The 24,454-nt window shown below is 41.2% G+C and overlaps 1 protein-coding gene across 6 annotated transcripts in view; it reads left to right on the forward strand.

The window, feature by feature from the left end:
* grm5b (glutamate receptor, metabotropic 5b) overlaps window positions 1–24,454 on the forward strand; it is a 266,837-nt gene that overhangs the window by 218,724 nt on the left and 23,659 nt on the right. For 5 of the 6 annotated variants that reach the window (XM_069890877.1, XM_069890878.1, XM_069890880.1 and 2 more), the window contains one exon: window positions 15,048–15,987. In XM_069890877.1, the coding sequence (XP_069746978.1) occupies window positions 15,048–15,987 (940 nt within the window). Of the gene's footprint in view, window positions 1–15,047; window positions 15,988–19,069; window positions 19,131–24,454 lie in introns of those variants that run through there. The other variant, XM_069890883.1, reaches the window with a different exon arrangement.

The following is a 24,454-nucleotide window of genomic DNA, read 5'->3' on the forward strand; positions in this document are numbered from 1 at the left end:
AGCGGTTGCAAGGGAAAATTGGTTGGTTGGGGTTGGGTGTTGGGTTTTTCCTCCTTTGTCTAGCTCTTGGATCTCACTGTTTTGATGTTCATAGCCAGAAAATGAAGGCTTTTCAGATCCTTGGCAAGTGCTGCAACGAGGGCATTCCTATGGCTATGAAGGGTTTATCAATTGACTGTTATGAGCTGTCAACAGGCACTTCTTTTAAAGAAAATAAGCATCAAAGCTAATTTGTTACCAGTTTTTGTATCAATCCTACCAGGGTCCCACTTTTATTTACAAGAATACACTGAGCTTGAAAACATGACAATTGTTGACTTGATAGTCAAATTTGCATATCTTTGATTGTAGTCCTAGCTATAAGATTACAGCAAATTATTCATAGAGTATATATAGCAGTGGTTCTCAACCTTTTTCTTTCCACTCACATACCACTTTAAGTATTCCCTATGCCATAGTTTAGTTAAGGGATTGCTTAAGATGTTATGTGGGTGGAAAGAAAAAGTTTGAAAAACTAATTGTACCTAACTGACTCGTTTTGTGCACAGTTTCATAACTCCAAAGGAAATGGGCCAATGACAATTTTTCTGAGGCAAAATATTTCAGTAACAATTGGGTCTTGAGCAGTGATTCTCAACATTCCCTTCCCACTCACACACCATCTTAAGCAATCCCTTACTAATGTGGTAATGCAGGCATTGGTTCCTCCTCCTGATTTCTTAAAAATAGTTTCAAGAGGTTTGTGTTTTATTTTGATGACCACTTCCAAGACCATAGTGATTGATGCAAAGCTTTAGCAGATCTTAATATTTGCTTGGATTTATGGGCTTATAAAAGCAGTAGTTAAGCCATTTATTTCCATGTGCAAGGAAACAAACTGCTGTTGGGTGCCTCTACCTGCAGTTTAAAATGGCTAGTAAAAATATCTTGTACAAAAGTTTGTAAAATAGATTGAAGAAAGTCAAATGTCTACTTCAATACCTAACAAGTTCCATCAGAATCCCTTAGAATCAGTTTCCTAAATTAAAGTTAAAACTTTGGATATATGTCCAGTTGAGTTATCAATCGATTCATTCTCTTGAAGAAAATCTTCTGGTTAATTACTTCTTTAAAATAAGGTTGGGATTGTTGGGCACTATCAGTTGCCCCAATAATTGCAATGACAAAGACTTGAGGGGAACGATAGGCACAGAAGACTTGAGCTGGCCCAGATCCAAACTAAGGAAGTGCAGGTAAGGGAAAGGCAGCCCGACCTTTATGGCCTGGGTCCCAGGGTAGGAGTCCAGGAAAGAGTGTCATCAGGGGGTGGGCCAGCCTGAGCCAATTAGAATATACAATCCATACAGAGCCGTTGTCATACCCACACTCCTGTTTGGCTCCGGATCATGGGTCCTCTACCGGCATCACCTATGGCTCCTAGAACGCTTCCACCAGCGTTGTCTCTGCTCCATCCTCAACATTCATTGGAGCGACTTCATCTCCAACATCGAAGTACTCGAGATGGCAGAGGCCAACAGCATCGAATCCACACTGCTGAAGATCCAACTGCGCTGGGTAGGTTACGTCTCCAGAATGGAGGACCGTTGCCTTCCCAAGATCGTGTTATATGGCGAGCTCTCCACTGGCCACGGTGACAGAGGTGCACCGAAGGAGAGGTACAAGAACTGCCTAAAGAAATCTCTTGGTGTCTGCCACATTGACCACCGCCAGTGGGCTGATATTGCCTCAAACCGTGCATCTTGGCACCTCACAGTTCGGCGGGCAGCAACCTCCTTTGAAGAAGACCGCAGAGCCCACCTCACTGACAAAAGACAAAGGAGGAAAAACCCAACACCCAACCCCAACCAACCAATTTTCCCTTGCAACTGCTGCAACCGTGTCTGCCTGTCCCGCATCGGACTTGTCAGCCACAAACGAGCCTGCAGCTGACGTGGACATTACCCCTCCATAAATCTTCATCCGTGAAGCCAAGCCAAAGAAAGAAGAAGAAGAAATTACATTCATCCCCTCTTTTTAAACAGAACTCCCCCCCCCCCCCCACTCTTTTTAACAACGAGAGGGATGGAAGAGAGAGAGAAAAGAAAAAAAAAATTGCTGGAGGTTTAGCCGCATCGGCGACTTCCGCCTTCTGTGGGACTGCTGGAAGGCAGGCGTGTCCAAGCTCTGTGAGCTCTGCTGTTTGGGAAGGGAAGGGGTCCCGGGGGGTAGGGGAGGGAGTAGTCTGTGTCAGAGTAATGCTTGAGGGCTCCCGGGAAGAAGGGGATTTGATGCCTCCTCGAGGACCTGTGTGGGGTGGTCTGATCCGCGGGATGGGGTGTGGCAGGCAGGGCAGACTCAGGATCCCCGGCCCTCGCCAGGTCTCAGATAGGCACAGTGTCCTCGGGGCCATCAGGGTACCTCATAAACGCATATTGCGGGTTGGCGTGTATGAGATGTACCGCTTCCACCAGTGGATCTGTATTATGGCCCCACGCCTGTCTCCAAGGCAGGACCGGCTCTGGAGTTGCCAACCAAGGAGGAATGGAGGCACCATTCACCAATCTCTTAGGAAAAGCAAACAAATGTTCATGCAGGGTGGTGTAAGACGCGGTGTACAGGAGAGATCGGATGGCGTGAAGCACTTCGGGCAAAACATCCTGCCAGCAGGACACCAGCATGTTTTTAGACCTAAGAGCCAGGAGCACTGCCTTCCAGACGGTGGTGTTCTCCCTTTCCACCTGGCCATTACCCCTGGGATTATAGCTGGTGGTCCTGCTGGTGGCTAAGCCTCTGGCGAGGAAGTACTGTCGCAGTTCCTCACTCATGAATGAGGTCCCCCGATCGCTGTGGATGTACTCGAGGTACCCAAACATGGTGAAGATACTGCGCAGCATCTTGATGACCATCGCCGAGGTCATACCCGGGCAGGAACCTGGAGAACTCGTCCACTTCCGTCAGGAAGTAGGCATTGCTATTTGTAGTGAGTAGGGGGCCCTTGAAATCAACACTGAGCCTTTCAAAAGGGCGTGTGGCCTTGATGAGGTGTGCCTTCGCGGGCCGGTAGAACTGCGGCTTACATTCAGCGCAGATCTGGTAGCGTCTGGTCATGGACCGGACGTCCTCAACGGAGTACGGAAGGTCCCGAGTCTTGATGAAGTGGTATAACCTTGTGACTCCAGGGTGGCACAAACTGTCATGGAGGAACTGGAGACAGTCAAGATGCACGTTGGCATACTTCCCCAAGGATAGGGCATCTGGGGGATCATGAGTTTACCTGGCCAATACAAGATGTCGTAATTATAGGTGAAGAGCTCAATCTTCCACCTAAGAATCTTGTCATTCTTGATTTTATCTCGCTGCTTAGTATTAAACATAAAGGCCACTGCCCTCTGGTCCGTCAGCAGGGTAAAAAGTTTACTGGCCAGATAATGATGCCAGTGGTCTACCACCTCAACAGCCGCTTGGGCCTACTTCTCGATCGAGGAGTGACATACCTCAGGACCATGCAGGGTGCGAGAGAAAAAAAGCTACTGGCCTGCTTGGTTAAGAGTGGTGGCCAGTGCAAAATCAGAGACATCACTCTCCACCTGAAATGGGATGGACTCTTCCACGGCATACATCGTGGCCTTTGCAATGTCTCCTTGGATCTGACAGAATGCAGCTTGGGCTTCCACCGATAATGGGAAAGTTGTGGACTTAATCAGGGGCTGGGCCTTATCGGCATAATTGGGCACCCATTGTGCACAATAGGAAAACAGCCCCAGGCTCTTTTTCAGCACCTTTAGAGTGTTTGGAACTGGAAGCTCCATAAGAGGTCGCATGCGGTTGTGGTCCGGGGCTATGACACCATGTGCCACGACACAACCGAGAAGGGCCAGACGATCTGTGTTGAACACACACTTGTCCTTATTGTATGTCAAGTTGAGAGACTTTGCCGTACGCAAGAACTTAGCGAGGTTCGCGTCGTGCCCACAGATGGTGACATTGTCGAGTTATGGGAATGTTGCTGTCAGCTTGTGCTCCTCCACCATCCGATCCATGACCCTCTGAAAAGCAGAGTCACCGTTAGTAAGCCACCTGCAGGAAGTGGAAAAGTCTGCCATTGGCCTCAAAACCCATATAGATTCGGTCGCTCAGGCGAAGGGGGAGTTGATAATAGGCCGACTTGAGGTCAATGGTCGAGAAGACTCTGTATTGTGTGACCTTATTGACCAAGTCGGCTATCCGGGGCAGTGGGTACGCATCAAACTGGGCAAAGCGGTTAATGGTTTCACTACAATCAACTATGCCTGCCCCTCTGACCACGAGGACCTGCGCTCTCCAGGGGCTGGAGCTATGGGCTATGATCCCCTCCGCCAAGAGTCACTGAACCTCAGCCCGGATGAACACCATATCCTCAGTACTATAGCAGCTATTTTTTGGTGGCGATCGGTTTACAGTCCGGGGTGAGGTTTGCAAATAACCACCTGTAAGGTGGTGAGGCGGCAGGACAGTGCCGAAGGCTGGGTGCTCGATTGGCAGGGGGAGGGGGGTCCATAAGCTGTGGTTTAAAAATGGTGATTGGGGGTTGGGGCCCCCCAAACGCCATTGTCACATTCCTGAACTGACTCTGGAAGCCGAGGCCCAGGAGAATTGGCGCACAGAGCTGGGGCATGACCAACAATAAGAAGTCCTTATAATACTCCCCGCGTACCATCAGCGACGCCACACAGTACCCCCAGATAAAAGTCCGCTAGTCTTTCGCCACATCGACACGCATCCGGTCATCGGCCAAATGGGGATTGAGAGTCTACGGGCCACCTCGGGGTGGATAAAACTTTCAGTACTGCCACTGTCGAAGAGGCAGTTCAATTTGTGCCCATTCACCTCGATCTGCATCATGGAGTTCGTGATTGGGTGAGGGCTGGGTTGGCCCAAGGTGATCGATGCCAGAATAGGTGCGTCATTGTCTTCGTCGGTGGGGAGGCCTGATGCCCAAGATGGCGGCCTCAATGTTGACCACGCTGCGAACGCCAGTGAAGAAGGCAGAATTAATTTCGTCAGGGGCAGAAGTGATATCACTGGAGAGAGTTGCTGCTGCACTGAGGATGGTGGCAGAAGTGAGTAAAATGGCACTTGCCTTACCACGCACATGGCCGGCACTGGAAGCTCCTCGGCCATACACGTCGCGCTGCTCTGAGATGGGGCTCTGGACCTGCAGACACGTTGGTAGCGGCCCTTTTTCCCACATCCCGAGCAGGTAGCTCCTTTCACAGGGCAGAGACGTCATGGATGTCTTGCCTGCCTGCAGAAGTTGCACCTTGATGATCCCGGTGCTACTGCAGCTGCAGTTGGGATGGCTGTCTCAGATGCTGACTCCCAGGATGGCGACCCTTGTGCTGGCACATACTTGGTAGGCCCACTTCTGGTTGTGATCGACTCCACATGGCTCTAGGCCAAGTCTAAGGTTCTGGCCAGTTGGATTGCCCATTTCAGTGCGAGTTGATCCTCCTCAAGGAGACGTTATGCTCAACCCCGACATTCAAGCATCCCTGATCAAGTCTTCCATGCACTGGGCCCCAGGCACCGAAACCATGGGGTTCCTCAAACAGTCTTTTCCCAGTGTGAAGAGGGCTCGAACAAACTCTTCCACCAAGTCACCAGGCTGCTCCTTTCTGGATGCCCGGAGGTAACGGGAGTAGACCTCGTTGATCTTGGGCTTGTATAACATCCGTAGTTCAGCCATTGCCTCTGTGTCGGTCGTACAGCTTCTGATGGCCTGGAAAGCCCTCTGGCCAACTCTTGCCTGTAGGAACTTAAGCCTCTTTTCACCCGAATTGACCACTCCAGCAGCGGCCTCCATGAAGTTGTTTAAACAGTTGACCCATTACTCTAAGAGTTCCGATGCACCCAGGTCTTGGGGATCCACTTCTAGCCGATCGGGGCACAGCAACTTCTCCATTATCGGAAACGTTAAAATTTCTGTGCAATAAGTTGTTGGGCTCTATCAGTTTCCCCACTAATTGCAATGACAAAGACTTGAGGGGAATGATATGCTTTTTGCACAGAATACTTGAGCTGGCCCGGATCCAAACTAGGGAAGTGCAGGGAAGGGAAAGGTGGCCTGACCTTTATGACCTGGGTCCCAGGGGAGGAGTCCAGGTAAGAGTGTCATCAGGGGGAAGCACAGCCTGAGCCAATTAGCATATACAATCATACCATTACAGGGATCATCTTCAGTTCTGTGTCAGTCTACCCATCTGGACTTCACAAATTATTGTGAGTATTGTTCCTAAAAAAATTGGTTAATCAGCAATCCTAATTATTGCTGAGAAATGGGAAGTAATGGAAATAGCCCTTAACAGATACCAGTCCAGCTTTCAATACTAAAGTTAGTGGTGAAAACTGGGTTTTGGGGGGTGGAGGGAGGGGGGGGGGGGTGTGTGGAACATTAATGGCAAGTTCCGGAGAAGCTGGAAACATCCAAAATAAGACACCAGGACTTTTTGGTGTCTTGTGAGATGCTGAAGAATTACAGAGGATTTACTCTAATTTCCTAGAGACAGGGGGTTTGTCAGAGGAATAGAATATAGTAAATGGGAAACAGTCCTCATTCAAATGCAAGGCCCAGACAATCTCCAGTGTCAAGTAACATTTGAACCAAAAAATTCAGCTATAACCCCTGATATTCAACAGCATTACCATTACTAAATCCCACACTATCAATAGAGTTACCATTAACCAAAAATTGAACTGGAGCACCAAATACACAATGTGAGAACAAGAATAACGCAGAGGCTAGGAATCTTGGAGTGAGAAACTCACCCGTAACTCCCCAAAGTCTGTCACCATCTACAAGGCTAAAGTCAAGAGAATGAAGGACTATTCTCTATTTGTCTGGATGAGTGTCTCTTGAACAACACACAGTTCAACACCATACAAGACAGAGCATCCCATTTGATAGGCATCATATCCACAACCATTCACTTACTTCACCACCAAGCCAAAAGAGCAGCAATTTGTACTATCCACAGGACGCACTGTAGCATCTCATCAAGACTTTTTGCACAGCCTTTCCAAAACCCTCCCCCTCTGCCAACCCAAAGAACAAGGGCAGCAGAATAATACAAACATCATCACCTAGAAGTTGCCCTCCAAGCAACGCCATCTTGGAAATATAGCATCATTCCTTCACTGTCACTGGGTCAAATTCCGAGTATTCCCTCCCAAACAGCATTGTGGGTACACACATACCTTAAGGATTGCACTGGTTTAAGAAGGCTCATCAGCACTTTCTTGAGAGTAATTAGGGACAGTCAATTATATGTTTTTACAGCCTGTTGTGAATGCAATAGATCTTGACCAGGTGGATTTCCAGAAGGCATTTGACAGAAGTCTCTCATAAAATGTTGTTTAACCAAATTAAGGGCCATCTGCAGATACTGGGGTTGAATTTCTCCAGCACTTTTTGTGTACAGTATTGAAAATCATGTTAAATGATTGTTTTCAGACAGGAAGCTTATATGTAGTCGTGATAGTCTGGGGTCAGTACTTGTAGCATAGTGTATGGGATAAATATGAAGGACTGATGTGGACATGCGAGGTAAAATTCCAAAATATGCAGATATCATGAAACTCGCTGGTGTGGTAATCAATGCATAATAGCAAGAAGATTGGTAGAATCCCCAAACAAGTGTCAGTGAAATTTAGCACAGACAAATGTGAAGAGATACAAATTAGTGGGGGGGAAAAAAAATCAAGCGTCAATTTTGACTAAATGGCACAATTCTCAAAGGCGCTTAATAATCACAGCTACCTTGGTGCACGTTTGCATAAATAATTCAAAATGAAAGCATTTTGAGAGAGCAGCAAATATAATAAAGCATTTAGAATCCTGAGTAGAAGAATAGAGTGCAAAAGCAAGGAGGTTATTTAGATTTCTTATCATGCATTTGAGTATTGCATCCCATTTCTGTTCACTGCTATTTTGGGAGCTTCTAAAAGGCTTGAAGAGGTGCAGAGGTTTGCTAGATTGGTTTTGGGGATGGGAATTTTAGCCACAAGATCAGAACAGATTTGAGATGTTACCATTAGCAAATGTTTCAAGGACTAGGAAACAGCAAAGGTTCTTCAAAATGATAGAAAATGGATGGGATGTGACAAAAGTCTTATTGATTAAAAAAAATTGTGGTAACAATGTGGAAGTTACCACAGTTTAGGGAAACATGGTCAATCACAGCTTTTAAAAATACATTTGAGAGACACTAAAGGAAAAATAATTTGTAGGGTTACAGGTGAGGAGAAATTGAAATAGGACTAATTAGATTGTCCTACAAAGAGCAGGGATGATCTGATAAGATGAAAGACATAATTCTATGCTGAATAGATTGCATAATTAATATTTCAGTTAAATATTTTATCCCAAATTTTATCAGAATAATGTCACTCTCTCTGGTTCCCCCCCCACCCCCCCCCCCCCGCCACCTGAATGAAGATGACCAAATGTTCACTAACTAAAGTGGTTGATCAAACTAATTTGGCAACTTTAATACATAATAATCCTAAGTTAAAAGTTTTGTAACTTTTAAGTGCCTGCTGAAGCCTGATGTTAACATGGATCCCAATTTTTTTTCTCCCTATGTAATTAGCAGCCAGTATTTGTTCAGAGAAGATTGGTTGGTTTCCATTCCTGAGACACCAAATAGAATCATAGAGGTTCTATGATACATAAGGAACCCATTCAGCCACTTCCGTCCTTTCCAGTCAAGAGAAAATATCCATCTCAACTCCACCAGCATCAAGTCTGCAGACTTGCTGGCCACAGACCACCACATATCTAACCAACTTACAATCTTTGTACATTAAGATGCACAAGAAGATGGAATTTGGTCACTTGGCCCCTTGTGCTTTCCTTATCATTCAACATAAACAAGATTGAACTGCTCCAAGCATCATCTCATGTTTTGTGCTAATTCCTATGCTCTGCAATTCCCTGATCTTCCAAAAATGTATCAAAAGGTCTTCAAATGGGAGGATATGGAGTATAAAAGTAAGGAGGTCATGTTACAGCTCTATAAATCTTTGGTTAGGCTGCACTTGGAACATTGTGAATAATTTCAGTTACCGAATAATAGGGATGTGGAGGCCTTAGTATACCAGGATGTTGCATGATTTAGAGCACTGGTTTTCAAACTGCTCCCCTAAACTCTCAATCTACCTTAAGCAATCCCTATGGCATAAGTGCTCTGTGATAAGTAAGGGATGTGAGTGGAAAGAAAAAATTTGGAAACCACTGTTTTAATTGTTCCTAATTGACTTGCTATGCACACAGTTTCATAACTCCAAAGGAAATGAGCCAATGACAATTTATTTCAGTAACAATTGGGTCTAGAGTAGTGATTCTCAACCTTCTCTTCCTACCTTAAGTAATCCCTTACTAATCACAGAGCAGCAATGGCATGGGAATTGCTAAAGGTTGAATGTGAGTTTGAAAACCACTGGTTTAGATGGTCTGGGTTATGGGGACAGAGAGAACAAACATTGGTTGCTTTCTCTTGAGTGCAGGAGGCTGAGGAGCGACCTGATAGACATGCATGAAATGATGAGAGATGTTGTTAGGGTGGACAATCAGAATCTCTTCCCAGGACAAAAGTGTTACACAACAGAGGACACACATTTAAGGTGAGGGGAAGGAAATTTAAGGGAGATGTGCTGGACAAATATTTTTACACATAACATGGTAAGTGCCTGGAATGGGTTGCCAGGTGCAGTGCCAGGTGCAGATATAATAGTAGTGTTTCTTCTAGATAAACACATGAAAATGAATGGGAATGGAGAGAGATAATTCAAATGTAAGCACCAAATTTGGACATAATGTTTATCATAGGCACTTGGGCTGAATGACCTGTTCCTGTGCTGTATTGTTCTATTTCTATATTCTATGTCCCATCATCACTCCAAAATCATTCTCCCAATAACTTCAAATTTGTCTCTTGTTTTTTTTAAAAACTCATGTCCTTTTTGTTTGCACTATTTAAGCCCTTTGTAATTGTATAATCTGCAATTTAGTCACAACTCAGCTTCCTCTGATCCAAATAAATCTACTTTAGCTTTTCTAGTCTTACACCAAAGCTACAATTTTCCATTCCCAGCCATCTCCTCAGGTCTTTTCTGCACACTCTTCAATTCAATTAGTTTCTTGTAATGACCAGAATTACACACAAAATTCAACCGTTCAAAGTAAAAATTCTTGCAAAATCTCCCTTCTCTTTTATTTAATTCTTGGCTAATAAAGGAACACATCCCAAATTACTTTCTTCAGCCAAGTTGTTAGCCTGTCCAGCTACCTTGAAGGATCTCTTCATGTACCGTATATTCCAAGGTCTTCTATTCCTCTATCACTTAATTTCCTCCCACCAAGCCTCACATTCTCACATTTTTATGGATTAGATTATATTTACCACTTTTTCACAGAACTGATCCATCTGTATCATCCCACAATCTAAGTCTTGCTTCCATACTGTCGACTACATGGCAACTTTCGTATCAACTGCAAAAATCTTTATCGTCCTTGGAATGGATTTAAATAAATTTCCCATCATTAAAATTAAAATAATTGATCTGTAATTACTCAATTTGACACTATTTCCTTTTAAAATAACTTTATAATATCAGCAGTCATTGGGTATATTTAAGGCAAAGATTGATAGGTTTTTATTTAGCCAGGGCATCAAAAGTTATGGGGAGAAAACTGAGCAGTGGGGCTGAGAGAAAAAATATGATCAGCTCATGATTGAATGGCAGGACATACTCAATGGGCTGAATAGCCTATTTCTGCTTTATATGTCTTATAGTCAGTCCTCGAGAGCCAAAGTGTATAACACAGGGAAAAGTCCTTTGGGCCCATTAAGTTTATGCTGACCACCAACCATCCATTTATACTAGATAAGGAGCAGGTATGACTTACTAAAAGCAATCTTTTCTGTGAAGTGGAGATTCTGGACGAGAATGGAAATGATGAAGGATACCTGACAGCTGTGGCAGGCCCTAAATGACATAACCTGCTGCAAAACCAAACCCGGTACAAAGAAGATACTATAGCTTCTTGGCTAGATGAACTCAATGCCCTGTACACCCAATTTGACGAGCAGAACGTGGAAGAATCACTGCGCAACCCACACACTCTGATGATCCTCTGCTATCAGTATCTGAAGATAACGTGCAGACATCTTCAGGAGAGTGAATTTAAGGAAATCATCCAGACCTGACGGAGTACCTGGCCGAGTACTGAAAACCTGTGCTGACCAACTGGTCAATGTTTTCATGGATATCTTCAACTTCACACTCCATCAGGGTGTGATTTCCACCAGTTTCAAACTGGCCTCAATCATACCGATGCTCAAGCAGAATGTGACAACCTGCCAAACTGATAACATCCACAGCGATGAAGCATTTTAATAGGCTTGTGTTGAAGCATATCACCTCTTGTTTGAGTGGTGGCATGGATCTATTCCAATTTGCATTGAATAGCAACTGGTCCATGGCAGATGCTATCTTACTGGCTGTACATTAAACCCTGGAACACCTGGTCAGCAAGGATGCATATATCATTGGGGATCAGAGGTAAGAGGGCGAGCAAATTTAAATTCCTGGGAGTCACGTTCTTGGAGGACATTTCCTGTAGCTGACATACTAATGGCATCGTGAAGAAAGCATGCCAGCACCTTTACCTCCTCAGGAGTTTGCAGAGGTTCAGTATGTCATCAGAAACTTTTGCAAACTTCTGCAGATGTGTGGCGGAAAGTGTGTTGACTGGCTGCAGACTAAATAGACTCAATCAGACTCATTTAAGGACTCTTTCTTTGTATGTTATCTATTACTGAATTTTTTTCCTCTATTTTTAAAAATATTTAGACATACATTGTGGTAACGGACCCTTTCGTTCTGCAGCCCTCGCTGCCCAAATACCCTGCTTTGGATATGCTTTATTGACTACAATTTGGTATTCAACACAATCATCCTCTCAAACTGGATCAGGAAAATCCAGTATGAAACAAAATTTGGATTGTAGAGTGATCCAATGGATCAGTTCAATAAAAAAAGTGGAAAATATAATCTAATCCAGAAAAATGTGAGAAAATGTATTTGGCCTGGTGGGAGGAAATTGAATGATAGAGAAATAGAGGACCTTGGAATATACAGTTCATGAATAGATCCTTTAAGGTAGCTGGACAGGCTAACAACTTGACTGAAAAAAGTAATTTGGGATGTGTTCCTGGACCTCAATAGCCCACTGTGTAATTGAATCCTGGATTTCCTCACCTCCAGACCCCAATTAGTGTGAATTGACAAGCACAGCTCCTCCACAATCCCCATCAGTACCAGTGCACCACAAGGCTGCATACTTAGCCCCCTGCTCTATTCGCTTTAAACTGATGACTGGCTCAGTACAACAACAAATCATTTACAAATTTGCTGACAATACCACAGTAGTGGTCTGAATAAAAAGGTGTGGAGTCAGTATAGAGGAAGGAGATTGAAAACTTGATTGTACTAGCAACAACCTCTCACTCAATGTCACCAAAAGGAGCTGATTGTAGACTTTAGGAAGGGAAAACCAAAGGTGCATGATCCAGTGATCATTGTGGATCAGAGGTATGAGGGTGAGCAAATTTAAATTCCTGGGAGTCACATTCTTGGGGGACATTTCCTGGAGCCGACATACTAATGGCATCATGAAGAAAGCACGACAGCACTTCAACTTCCTCAGGAGTTTGCTGAGGTTCGGTATGTCATCAGAACCTTTTGCAAACTTCTGCAGATGTCTAGTGGAAAGTGTGTTGGCTGGCTGCAGACTAAACAATAGACTCATTTAAGGATTGTTTCTTTGTACATTATCTATTACTGAATTTTTTTCCCCTATTTTAAAAAAAATATTTAGACATACATTGTGGTAACGGGCCTTTTCATCCTACAGCCCTTGCTGCTCAAATACCCTGATTAACCTGCATCCTTGTATGTTTTGAAGGATGGCATGAAACCGGAGCACCCAGACGAAACCCAGACAGACATGAGAAGAACATACAAACACCTGACAGACAGTGGTTGATTCAAACCCTGTTCGCGGGTGCTGTAATAGCATTGTGCTAATTGCTACATTAACTGAGCTGCCCTGAATTTGAAGTATATTCTTCAGGAAAATACTTCAAATATAAAATAAATATTAAAATAAAAAATATTATTTTAAGAATGTCTTTATGATACTTAAACTATTGCCTTAATTTTATTTGCATGTTCCAAATGTTTATTTACATTCCATATAACATTTAAAACATTTATTTAATTTTTGAGGAGTTAAGTATAACTGATGAAAAAAAAATGATATTTGTCACATAATTGCATCCATTCTTTTTCATCTATTTGTCTATTTAAATCTGTTTCCCATCTTAATCTCTATTTATGTACCCCTGTTTTAGGGGCTTTTCTTTGAAGTAAATTATACATTACAGAAATAAATTTATTTACCTTAGTATTCCAAATCAATAATTCCAATTCACTCTGAGTATATAACATCAAGTAGGACCTATCTTATCAATTAAAAAAGCCTTAACTTGATAATAACAAAAGAAAGTATTATTAGGCACATTAAATATATTCTTCATTCATTCAAAAGTAATAAATCTTCCTTCTTCAAAACAATCTTCTATTCTCTTTAATCCCATCCACATCAAAGTCTCAGAAATTGGTCTATTTTGAAATAAAGGCATTTTCTGAGAGATTAAGACTTTTGCACCAATTTCAAAATCAATTTTATTTCATAATTCAATCCAATGTTTTAAAATTAAATAAATGGAATCTTATATTATCAGATTTATGTTTTCGATGTCATTGAGAAGTTCGATCTTTTTTTGTATTGTACTTGGGAATACCTTAAACAATTTTGGTTGGAAGTTGGGAACTTTTTGGAACAAATAATGGGAATTAAGTTCCCACAGGACCCGTTGTTGTTTTTATTAGGCAATATTAAGGTAATTAGATTTATATTAAAATTAAATATGTATCAAATTGAATTTGTACAAATTATTTTAGCAGTTTCTAGAAAGCATATAGCTGTTCCTTGGAAATCAGATATAGATTTGGAAATGGAGAGGTGGCATGCAGAGTTACATAGTTACATACCACTTGAGAAGATTACATATTATTTATGAAATAGACATTAGGTTTTTTTTGGAAGATATGGTGCCCATATTTACATGATGTAGGTATGAATGTTTAATAAGCTCTCTGTAGACTTCCTCTCTTGGTAACTACTGACATATTACATTATTAAAAATTATATGTTATATAATTTACTTTCTTGGCATTCTCCCATATTCTTTGTTTCTTTTTCTTGTTCTTGCTGGGTTTTGGAGGGTGTGGGAGGGAGGGAGGGATGGGAGGATTTTTTTTATATACCACATGTATGACTTTTGAAAATACATTATTGAAAAAAATGTATTTATAGTTGTGATTTAAAAATTCTTAAATAAAATATTTTTAAAAATATTAAAAAATATATTTTAAACTGATTAAAAATTGCTCCTTTTTACCTCCATTTGCTGTCTGTGTGAATTATGTCTGGCTACTCTTGGAAGATGCCAATTATTTCCTGGAAATGATGCCTAACAACATTCAACATAGGGAATGGTATTATCCACACAGCATAGATCAGTTAGTCTTGGTCAGCAACTTTCTTCAAGACAAGTGGCATAATCACCTTGGCACTGACAGCAAAATCTAGAAAAATTTCAATGGAACTAGTTTCAAAATGTGTGAGTGGAAGGGTTTGTTAAGGAAATTACAAAATTATTGTTTGGTGTGGCTATAAAAATGTGGGCTAGGTGTAGTGCTTGAGGGTAATTAGGTGACAAAACTGAATGCCTTAAATAATTTTTTTACTTCTATGAATAGTGATTGGAATCAATTGACGGTTTTCTGACAGCATCACATTGAGGTGCAATAACGTGGATTCAATAGTTGCCTCACGACAGATGTCATAGTTAATTATTGTATGTGTAATATTATGTTGACATTTTATTTTTCATTTGCAGACTGTGAAAGCATTCCAGTGAAATACCTCAGATGGGGAGATCCTGAGCCCATTGCTGCTGTAGTCTTCGCCTGTCTGGGTCTCCTGGCTACCATGTTTGTAATGTTCATATTTATGGTATACCGTGACACTCCTGTGGTCAAGTCATCCAGCAGGGAGCTTTGCTACATCATTCTAGTGGGAATCTTCCTTGGATACCTGTGTACCTTCTCTCTCATTGCCAAACCTCAAAAGATTTACTGCTATCTTCAGAGAATTGGCATTGGTCTGTCCCCTGCAATGAGCTACTCTGCTTTGGTGACAAAAACCAATCGAATTGCAAGAATCCTTGCTGGAAGCAAAAAGAAGATCTGCACCAAGAAGCCAAGGTTTATGAGTGCTTGTGCCCAGCTGGTTATTGCTTCGATGTTAATATGTATTCAGCTAGGGATAATTGTTTCTCTTTTCATAATGGAGCCACCAGAAGTCATTCATGATTATCCAACTATCCGAGATGTTAAGCTTATATGTAACACCACCAACATTGCTGTCGTTGCTCCCTTGGGATACAATAGTCTGCTGATCTTAAGCTGCACCTTCTATGCTTTTAAAACTCGGAATGTCCCTGCCAATTTCAATGAAGCCAAGTACATTGCATTTACCATGTACACAACTTGCATCATCTGGCTTGCTTTTGTACCCATCTACTTTGGAAGCAATTACAAGATCATTACCATGTGTTTCTCTGTTAGTCTAAGTGCCACTGTGGCGCTCGGGTGTATGTTTGTTCCGAAAGTTTACATCATACTGGCCAAACCTGAACGGAATGTGCGTAGTGCATTTACCACATCCACTGTTGTTCGGATGCATGTTGGTGATGGAAAGTCGTCCTCTGCTGCCAGTCGTTCCAGCAGTTTGGTTAACCTATGGAAAAGGAGAGGTTCATCGGGGGAAACTCTAAGGTAAGAGTAATAGCGTTAAATAAATCAGCAATTCTTCTCGGAATATGCTTCAGTTGAGTTTGCTGCATAGTCCATCTTCAAAATTAGATATTTATATAAGAGCATAGAATATCACAGCACAGTGCAATCCTTTTGGCCCATGATGTTGTGTTTACTATGGAAACCTACTCCACATAAATCTAATCCTCACATCCATAAATTTCTATTTTTCTTAGATCCATGTGCCTATATAAAAAATATTTTGAATGTCCCAATTGCACCAGCCTGAACCACCACCCCGGCAATGTATTCCAAGCACCCACTGCTCTCTGGGTGAAAAACATATGGGTACCACTGACATCTCTACTCACTCACTTTAAATCAATGTCCTCTGATGTCTCCTATTGTATTTATTATTGTTTTGAAAATTTGATTACATTGACCCCAAAGTTTTGCATGGTGATATATACAAATATTTTCAGCTTTATTCAAAAATTTTCATCTTCAGTAGTAGATTCTGTCTTTTATTTTGACTAAGCGGGAGGAGTGGGAAGGATATTGAAGGAGAAGTGGGAAAAATATTATAAATATTTGATAGAACCGAGAAAAATTATCTGATTAATATTAATTTCAAAATAATTACACAGAATATGTGAAACAGACAGATACAGCTTGCAATGTTCCAGGGGGAAAAGAATCATTAAAGAAATTGTACAAGTTACTAAAATTGACAAAATATCAAAAAAAAAACAGTGGAAGACAAATTTTTACTCAGATTGGGAAAGGGCAAAGTTGAGTGCCAAACCACTCTGGTACTGAAAACATGAGAGCTGGGTAACATTAACCCCCAGCCTATCGACCTGCATGCTGGGAGTGGCTCACTCACATGGGCAGTGGGGAGTTGCAGCTGGCCAGAGTGCAGTTGGGAAGACACTCTGTGGACCCATGTTTCCAGGGTAATTGCAATCTACAGCTTGTTAGGACTCCGTGTAAATAAATATCTGACAATTATTTATGAAATGATTTTAACCTTAAGTAATTATACAAGTCATAATTGTCACCTAAAAATAAAAAAAATGGAAAATACAGTCAATCTGAAAATCCTTTCAAAGCTGCATTCTGTTCTGTGATAGGACAGGTACAGTATAATTTAGGACTTGCACATGAGATTCTTGCTATACTTAAGAGAAACTATCACAGGTTTTTTTTTGGTTTCATCTATGAAATACATTATACACCAAGAATAAAAAGCCCATGCATCTCCACCGGGAGAAATGGGTTGTGGAGTGGAATCATCTTCACTGCCACTAAATTTCAATGCAGCATTAAATATTAATACAAATCAAAACTCTAGAATTCCGTGTTCTCTCACTCTGACATTCGCTTACTGAGGCAGGAATGAAGAGGTCCAAAATCAATCTTTCTTATTCACCTACGGGTAAACTACTCTGCCCAGACCCACAGGCAACATGCCACGTTATGACTATTTGGGAATGGAAATTCGCCCACTACATTTACAAATCATTCCACAAAAGTGTGGAGTAAAATTTATCTTACCATAATTTATGTAAAAAAAAACAAATAAATTGTGTCCTTATCACAATTTTCCATGAAGTATTGAAATGTAAGTTGGAAATCCAATTCAAATTTCTTGATGCGTGCCTCACATTACAGAAAGTTGTGATTAGGACCATTTTCTAGGACTAATGTGGGGTTCTCCTGTATCCCTCTCCTTATAAAATTGTAGTCAGGATTGATCTTGAACTTTGACCTTCAATGGAAAATGCAATCAGTAAGCCACACTTTCCCTTGTGTTGGCAGAATATCGTGTGCAAACTTGAAGGAAGTACCTGTATTTGCTTGATGTACATCTTGACAATAACCACACCAGCAGTGCGAGTATAAGACAGCTTTAATAAACTAATATGTACACTAAGAGGTCTTGTCTCTCTGCAAGACGAATCTGGAAGGCTAGACTTTCGCTCTGGGCTGCTTTATATACAAGGTCACCGGGGTGACCCCTGGTGACCTAGTGGTATAATTACATATCATCACACATCTAATAAACATTGATACAACATAAATTGTCCATTTGTCCAACGCAGTATTGTCCACCATGCACAAGGGCAGATACAGCTATGGTAACATGAGAACCTGTTGAGACATGAGCACCTATTGGAACTATACCAAATTTCTGCAACATTGTTTCAGAAGCTCCTTGATTCAGTCATAATGTATCACTGTAATTAGTTCAACAGATTTAATCAGCTGCTAATAAATTCAAGCATCATAAGTCCTTAGGATGAGACCCCAAGCACTTACCACTAATAACTGAATATGTCCTTCATTTAAAATTAAATACAACTTTCAAGGAATTGACTGAGTAATGATAGATTTTATCTACTTTTTATTCATTTAAGTTTATCTAGGGAATTTCTGAGCTGTCAATATCTCATTCATTCTCACCTTTCCAGGTTGTTACTTTAGTGTACAAAATAACAAGATGACTCATGATTTTAACATGTTTATTTCCCAATTGTTTAAATGCAATTAATGTCATTCTTAACTCAGTTCAACACCAACCACCGTCAAAGTATTCTTCCAGCCCTTTATTTCCCTCATAGCATTCAAACTAAATAGTTGTCAACATTTCAGCCACACTGTTCTACTTAAGGGCACAATATATAACTCACATTATTGTTATTTTCAACTCGATCAATAATTTTTCCAGTCAGAAAGTTCACAGTTATTGGAATAAAGGTAGGAATAAAATCTGAAATAACAAGAGGATCCGAAAATTATGACATCAGTTAGAAATGGTAAAGTGGTAAAATAACTTCAGTGAGATTCTGATGTGAAGCTTTATTGATGGTGTCACATTGGAAGCAAATGTGATTGAGTTTATAGACACATAAATACAATGCACTGAAATTGTTACTTGCTGCAACCAAATATGTGTGTAAGATATTACAACTACAATAGAAAAAATTAAATTGCCACAATAAGTCAAGTCAGAAAAGTAGATAAACATAGATCAAGGGACAGATCAATTAATATTAACAGTTGTAGTTATTGATTGAGACAGGTCACCTTGCTCTTCCAGGGTACTGATATGATGGATGTCCTTTTGAAGAAGGTGGGGTCCTAAGACTCCAGTGGTAAGAGGTTGAAAATGTCTGCATAAACTCCAGCCAGTTGATCCGAACAAGCTTTAAGAGTGTGGTCTAGTGCCATCTCAGCTGGACATTTTCTGAATATTCACCTTCCTGAAGATGAATTACACGTCAGCCTCAAAAGCTGAGATCACAAGGTCGCTGAGTGACTCATGAGAGTGCATCATTGATTTCCCTTTTAAAATGAGCATATGTCATTGAGCTCGACTGGAAGAGATATTTTGCAGTTAATGATACTACCTGATGGATATCATTGCATACTGGTCCTGCCACAGCTGCTGAGCATCTGTCTGAGACCCCAGTTTAGACTGGAATTTTATTTCGCATTGCTGTGTCTTTCTGGAGTTGTACCAACACTTTCAAACTGTCACCAAATCACTTGATCTGAATGCACAGACTTGATTTTTATCCACATCTTCTGGTTAGAATGCACTTGGGTAGTCTGAGTAGGAACACACAATAGGAAACAAAAAAAAACTCCTCTCCACATTCCACAGGAAGCATCCCTCCATGACTCCCTCATTCCCCACCCCCCCCCCCCTCACCACCCCCCCCCCCCACCCCGGCATCTATCTCTGTGACTTCAGGAGATGCTCCACTTGCACTCACACCTCCTCCCTTACCACCATTCAAAGTCCCAAACAGTCCTTCATAGTGAAGCAGGATTTCACTTGTGAATCTGCAGGGATCATCCAGTGCTCCTGCTGTGGTTTCTTCCACGTCGGAGAGACTGGACACAGACTGGGAAATCGCTTCATTGAGCTCCTCGGCTCTGTCTGCTGCAATAGCGTGGATCTCCCAGTGGCCACCCATTGCAATTCCCCAACCCATTCACTTGCTGTCTTCACAACCAGCCTGAGACTACCTACAAAGTTGGAGGAATAACACCTCATAATCCATCTGGGCACCCTCTAACTGGATAGTTCGGTATAAACAATATCCTCCAGTTTCCATTAGCCCCAAGTGCCTCTCTCCATGTTTCCCTAAAGCTCCTTTTCTGCAGCTCGCTCTCTCCCTCACACCTCAGATCTCATGCCTGCATTGAGTCAAGGGTTGGTGGGGCATCATAGTGATTTTTCCTTGATCATTGTATGTACCAGTTCATTCTGTGTGTGTTTATTTTGTTCCCATGCTATTTTCTCCATGTTTGTTATTAATTGTCTGCTATTACTGTCCCACTGCTACTGTAAATTGTGTGCATGTGTGTATTTTGCATCAGTTACCATTTCCCACACTTGCTTTCTGTAAATAAAATCTTTCCCCATGAAAACTGTTTCCAGAGTCCTTGCCTTTGAGATCGACCAAACCTGTTTCCTCATTCACAACAGAGCTCAGGCCCAAAACGTGAATACCCTTTACTTCCAATAGATGCTGAGTTTCTCCAGCACTTCTGTGTATTGCTTTGACATTGGTAGAGGCAGGTCCAATGTTGTCACATAAGAATGCTTCCTCATTTCACTGCTGTCCCTCCTGATGAATGGGGTCTTTGTCCTGGAATGTTAGCTATATTTTGTTGTCAACATTTGCTGGCTGAATTGCCAAATATTCTATCATTCTCTAGTTTTGTTTCAGATTTACAGTAGCTGCATTTTTTATTATTTCCACTCACTTTTCAAAGGTTTGTTCTAATTTTTACAAGCCCCAGGACCTTAAATGTCCAAGTCACACATTTATGTCAATTCAGTGATGGTACTCTGAGCACATTGAGGTCTGTTGTGATCATCAACTTGTACAATTTCTTGTTGCCACTTGTGCAAGACTTGTCTTTGGATCTTAAGATGGAGAACAATATCTTCTAGAGGAGAACAAACAAGAATTAATTGTTTGTACTAGTTAGAATCCCATTCCATGTGGAGGACTTTTCATTTTTAAACGCTAATATGGTGCATTTCCAATTATCTGAAAAGCTTGGGACTGGATGTTTTTTGGTTAACTGGATTTTTTTGGATAACCAAACATTGGCTTTAAACAGTCCAGGAGCATCAGCTTTTAATACTTGTATCAACAGTTAAACAACAACAAAAATACAATGGAAAGCTTTTCAAGTATGAAATAATGTTTAATTCTTACCTAAAAACAGTGATAATTACAAAATAAAATAAATGCAGTAACAAACACTGGCTTTCATGTGACAGCAATGTCACAATGTTTCCTCCAGTGTCATCTGCCTCATTAACAATTTTTTTTTGTCTTAGCAGTCTGTCATTGATTTTATCCACTGACGATTTCTTGATCTATTATGAATGCACGCTGCTCTAGTGCATCAATAAGTCCATCATAAGTTTTCACCGTGCCATCTATAGGCACTTTTTCTGTAGTGTTAACTAAGTCATCTTCATCACGCTCACCTAGATGCGGAATAATTTCACCATTGGTCAGTGAATAAACAACTGGAGCTTCATTATCAATGATAAAAACATTAAATATCCTCTTCTTCCAGCTTACTGATGGACTCTGAATGTATATATTTTGCATATGTAAGGAGGTCAAACAGCATTTTTTTCTCCTGATGCACGGAATCCTTCAAAAATCAACATCATCTTCATCATCAAGGAACATAGTTGCAGGCCAGAGATTGTGCCAGGCATGTTCAATTGTGTTTTTAGTAACTTTGTTCCAAGCGATGGCAGCAGCATAAATGGCATCCTTTATGGTAAACTCCTTTTGGAAACCTGTTCACTGCTGACAGCATGTTGTTGAAGAAAGTGTCTTTAAATTCACTGTTCATTGATTTTGGTCACATGGCTGAATTAAGAAAGTCACATTTGGGGGAAGGTACATGACATGAACATTTATCTTTGAGATGTTCAGCTGGAGATTGAGCAGAACAATTGTTGAGGAATTTTTAAAATATCTTGCAGTCGTCATCCAGTGCAGTTTAACTTCAGTGAGCACGACCTGCGAGTACAAAATGTTTGTGAAACCAGTCAGAAAAGGAATCCCCGGTGACCCATGCCTTTCTGTTTGCATAATAATAGACTGGTATCATTCCTTTAAAACAACGAGGACGCAGGCTTTTGCCAATTACAGTAAGCTTACATGTGTGGGCCTTCTGCATTAACACATCCCGGCACAGTTATTCTGTCCTTGGCATCCTTAATTCATGGACTGGCTACCTCATTAGCTGAGGCAGTGTTCTTCTGGGCCAATAATACCAGAACCGTGATGTTACATCAGCATTATAGAGTTGTTCTTGCATCAGGTTTTTGCCAGCGATGAACTTGGCAAATTTGTCAAAGAATTTCTCTGCTGCTTCGTGATCAGCAGATGCTTTTTTGCCACAAATCTTTAAAATTTTAATGCCGTGTCTTTTCTTAAACCTACTCAACCAGCTTGCTGAATATTCAGTTCCCTTTAATTTGCAGATCATCATGATAGAGCTTTGCTTGTTTTATGATCAGCAAACCATTAAGTGGCAAGTGTTCACTGTGACGCTGTCAGATCCACTCCATCAATACACACTCGAGTTCTTAATTTTTACCTTCATGCAGTGTTTTTCTATCTTTCATTAACTTATCTTCATTACTTTCAGAATAGAACTTCAACAGTTAATCCTTCTGTTTGTTCAGGTCATAGACTGTGGTCATTCCAACACCATACTCTTCTATTAGATATTTCACGCTTACACCACAGTCAAGTTTTGCAACAGCTTGACTTTCTGTTCCATAGACAAACATAAATGATTCTTCCTTTTCACTGACATCGACAGTGCTATCTGCAAACCTTTTTGCCATTGAACAATATTTACTGTTGGATTCAAAATGGCACCAACAGTGTGTATGAGCCTCACACGAGCAACTTGTGATGTCGCATTGCCACCAATAAAAGTTTTTGGTTATCCGATTTTTGGATAATCTGAAACGTACTGTTACAAAGCGTATGCAAAATACAAGGATTGAAAACAGTGGCAAAGGTGAGAAGGCTCAACCAAGTAGACCTCAAAGGGATCACTTTTTAAAAAGAGTTTGCGCAGGTCTTGGTAATTGTACTGGTTAGCAGAACACTAGTGACCCTGCTTTGAATCTGCTGCTGTCTTTAAGGAGTTTGTACTTCTCCCTGTGCCTATATGGGATTCCTCCAGATGTTGTGGTTTCCTCCCATGTCCTAAAAACCTACAGGGTTAGTAGGATAATTTTTCACACTGATGTATTGGCAGCATAGGGTTGTGGGCTGGAAAGGCCCATTTCCATTCTGTATCTGAATATTTTAAAAGAAATAAGATTAAAGTTTTAAACTCCAGGTGTCTCAGAAAGCAACCAATGTTCTTAGATCTCCATCTCCTCCACTTCCACCATCATGCCCCTCCTCCATATCTTTGTAGCCATTAGGAATTCCATTGAAGATGGAAAGTAAGCACAACCTGGTATCAGGTTCAATGCTGGCCAAAAGAATCATTGCCATTCTTATTGTTTGAAAGTTTAGTTACAGCATTGGTCGTAAACCACAAGCACAATTGTCTGAAGAAGAATGACAATAAATAAAATCACTTGCCCTCTCTAATTGGTGTGACTTTTCTACCCAACAGCATTGTGGAAAAAATCATTGGAATTTATAGAATTGCCATTGCACCAACTTTATAATGTCTTTTTCTTAGAGAACAGTCAACACTTTAATATTTTCTGACAATCTGTTGTGCAACTTCTCTTCATTAGAACACAATTGATTTAGAAACAAATTGAATGTCAGCGCAGCTCAGTTACTTAAACTTGGTCCAAACCTTTAGTTGAAGAAAATTATCTTTCCTCCACCTCCAAGAACGCAGCATTAATGGTCGGTGGTGAAAGGCATTTGCACAGGTGTATGGACTGGCCAGACCGAACCTCCCTGACCTTCCCTTGGCTCCTCCCCGGATTCCCCAATAAAGGCTGGCATGCCCAGGCTTTCCCCCTCTTGCTCCTGTACCTGGAATCTGGCCAAGTATCAGTAATGCTCAGGTTTTTTGGTAATTAAAGCCATTTAATTGCTCCATCATGTTGATGTGATTATTGTGTGCTTCACCTGGTCCATGAATTTATTGATACTTTTTGCATTGCTTTCTACTTTAGCAATGAAAAAAATTGTCAATAAACTTTACCTAAAGTTGTCATGGTTCAATGTGCATTATCTTGCATTTCACAAGAACATATGGATGCATCAGGTAAACAATTTCATCAATTTTGCTTCAGAGATTTTCATCATGGACTACAATAGAAATTAAAAACAGAGAAATGTGAAATGGGCTATCAATTTCCTTTTGCCTGTGTCAATGGCAATCAGCTTCTTGAACCTCCCATTACTAACATAACTACTCTGGGAGCACAAAAAGACCTGTCTGT

Source organism: Narcine bancroftii, chromosome 7 (assembly GCF_036971445.1).
Source record: "Narcine bancroftii isolate sNarBan1 chromosome 7, sNarBan1.hap1, whole genome shotgun sequence".
In the NCBI taxonomy this organism is placed as follows: Eukaryota; Metazoa; Chordata; class Chondrichthyes; order Torpediniformes; family Narcinidae; genus Narcine; species Narcine bancroftii.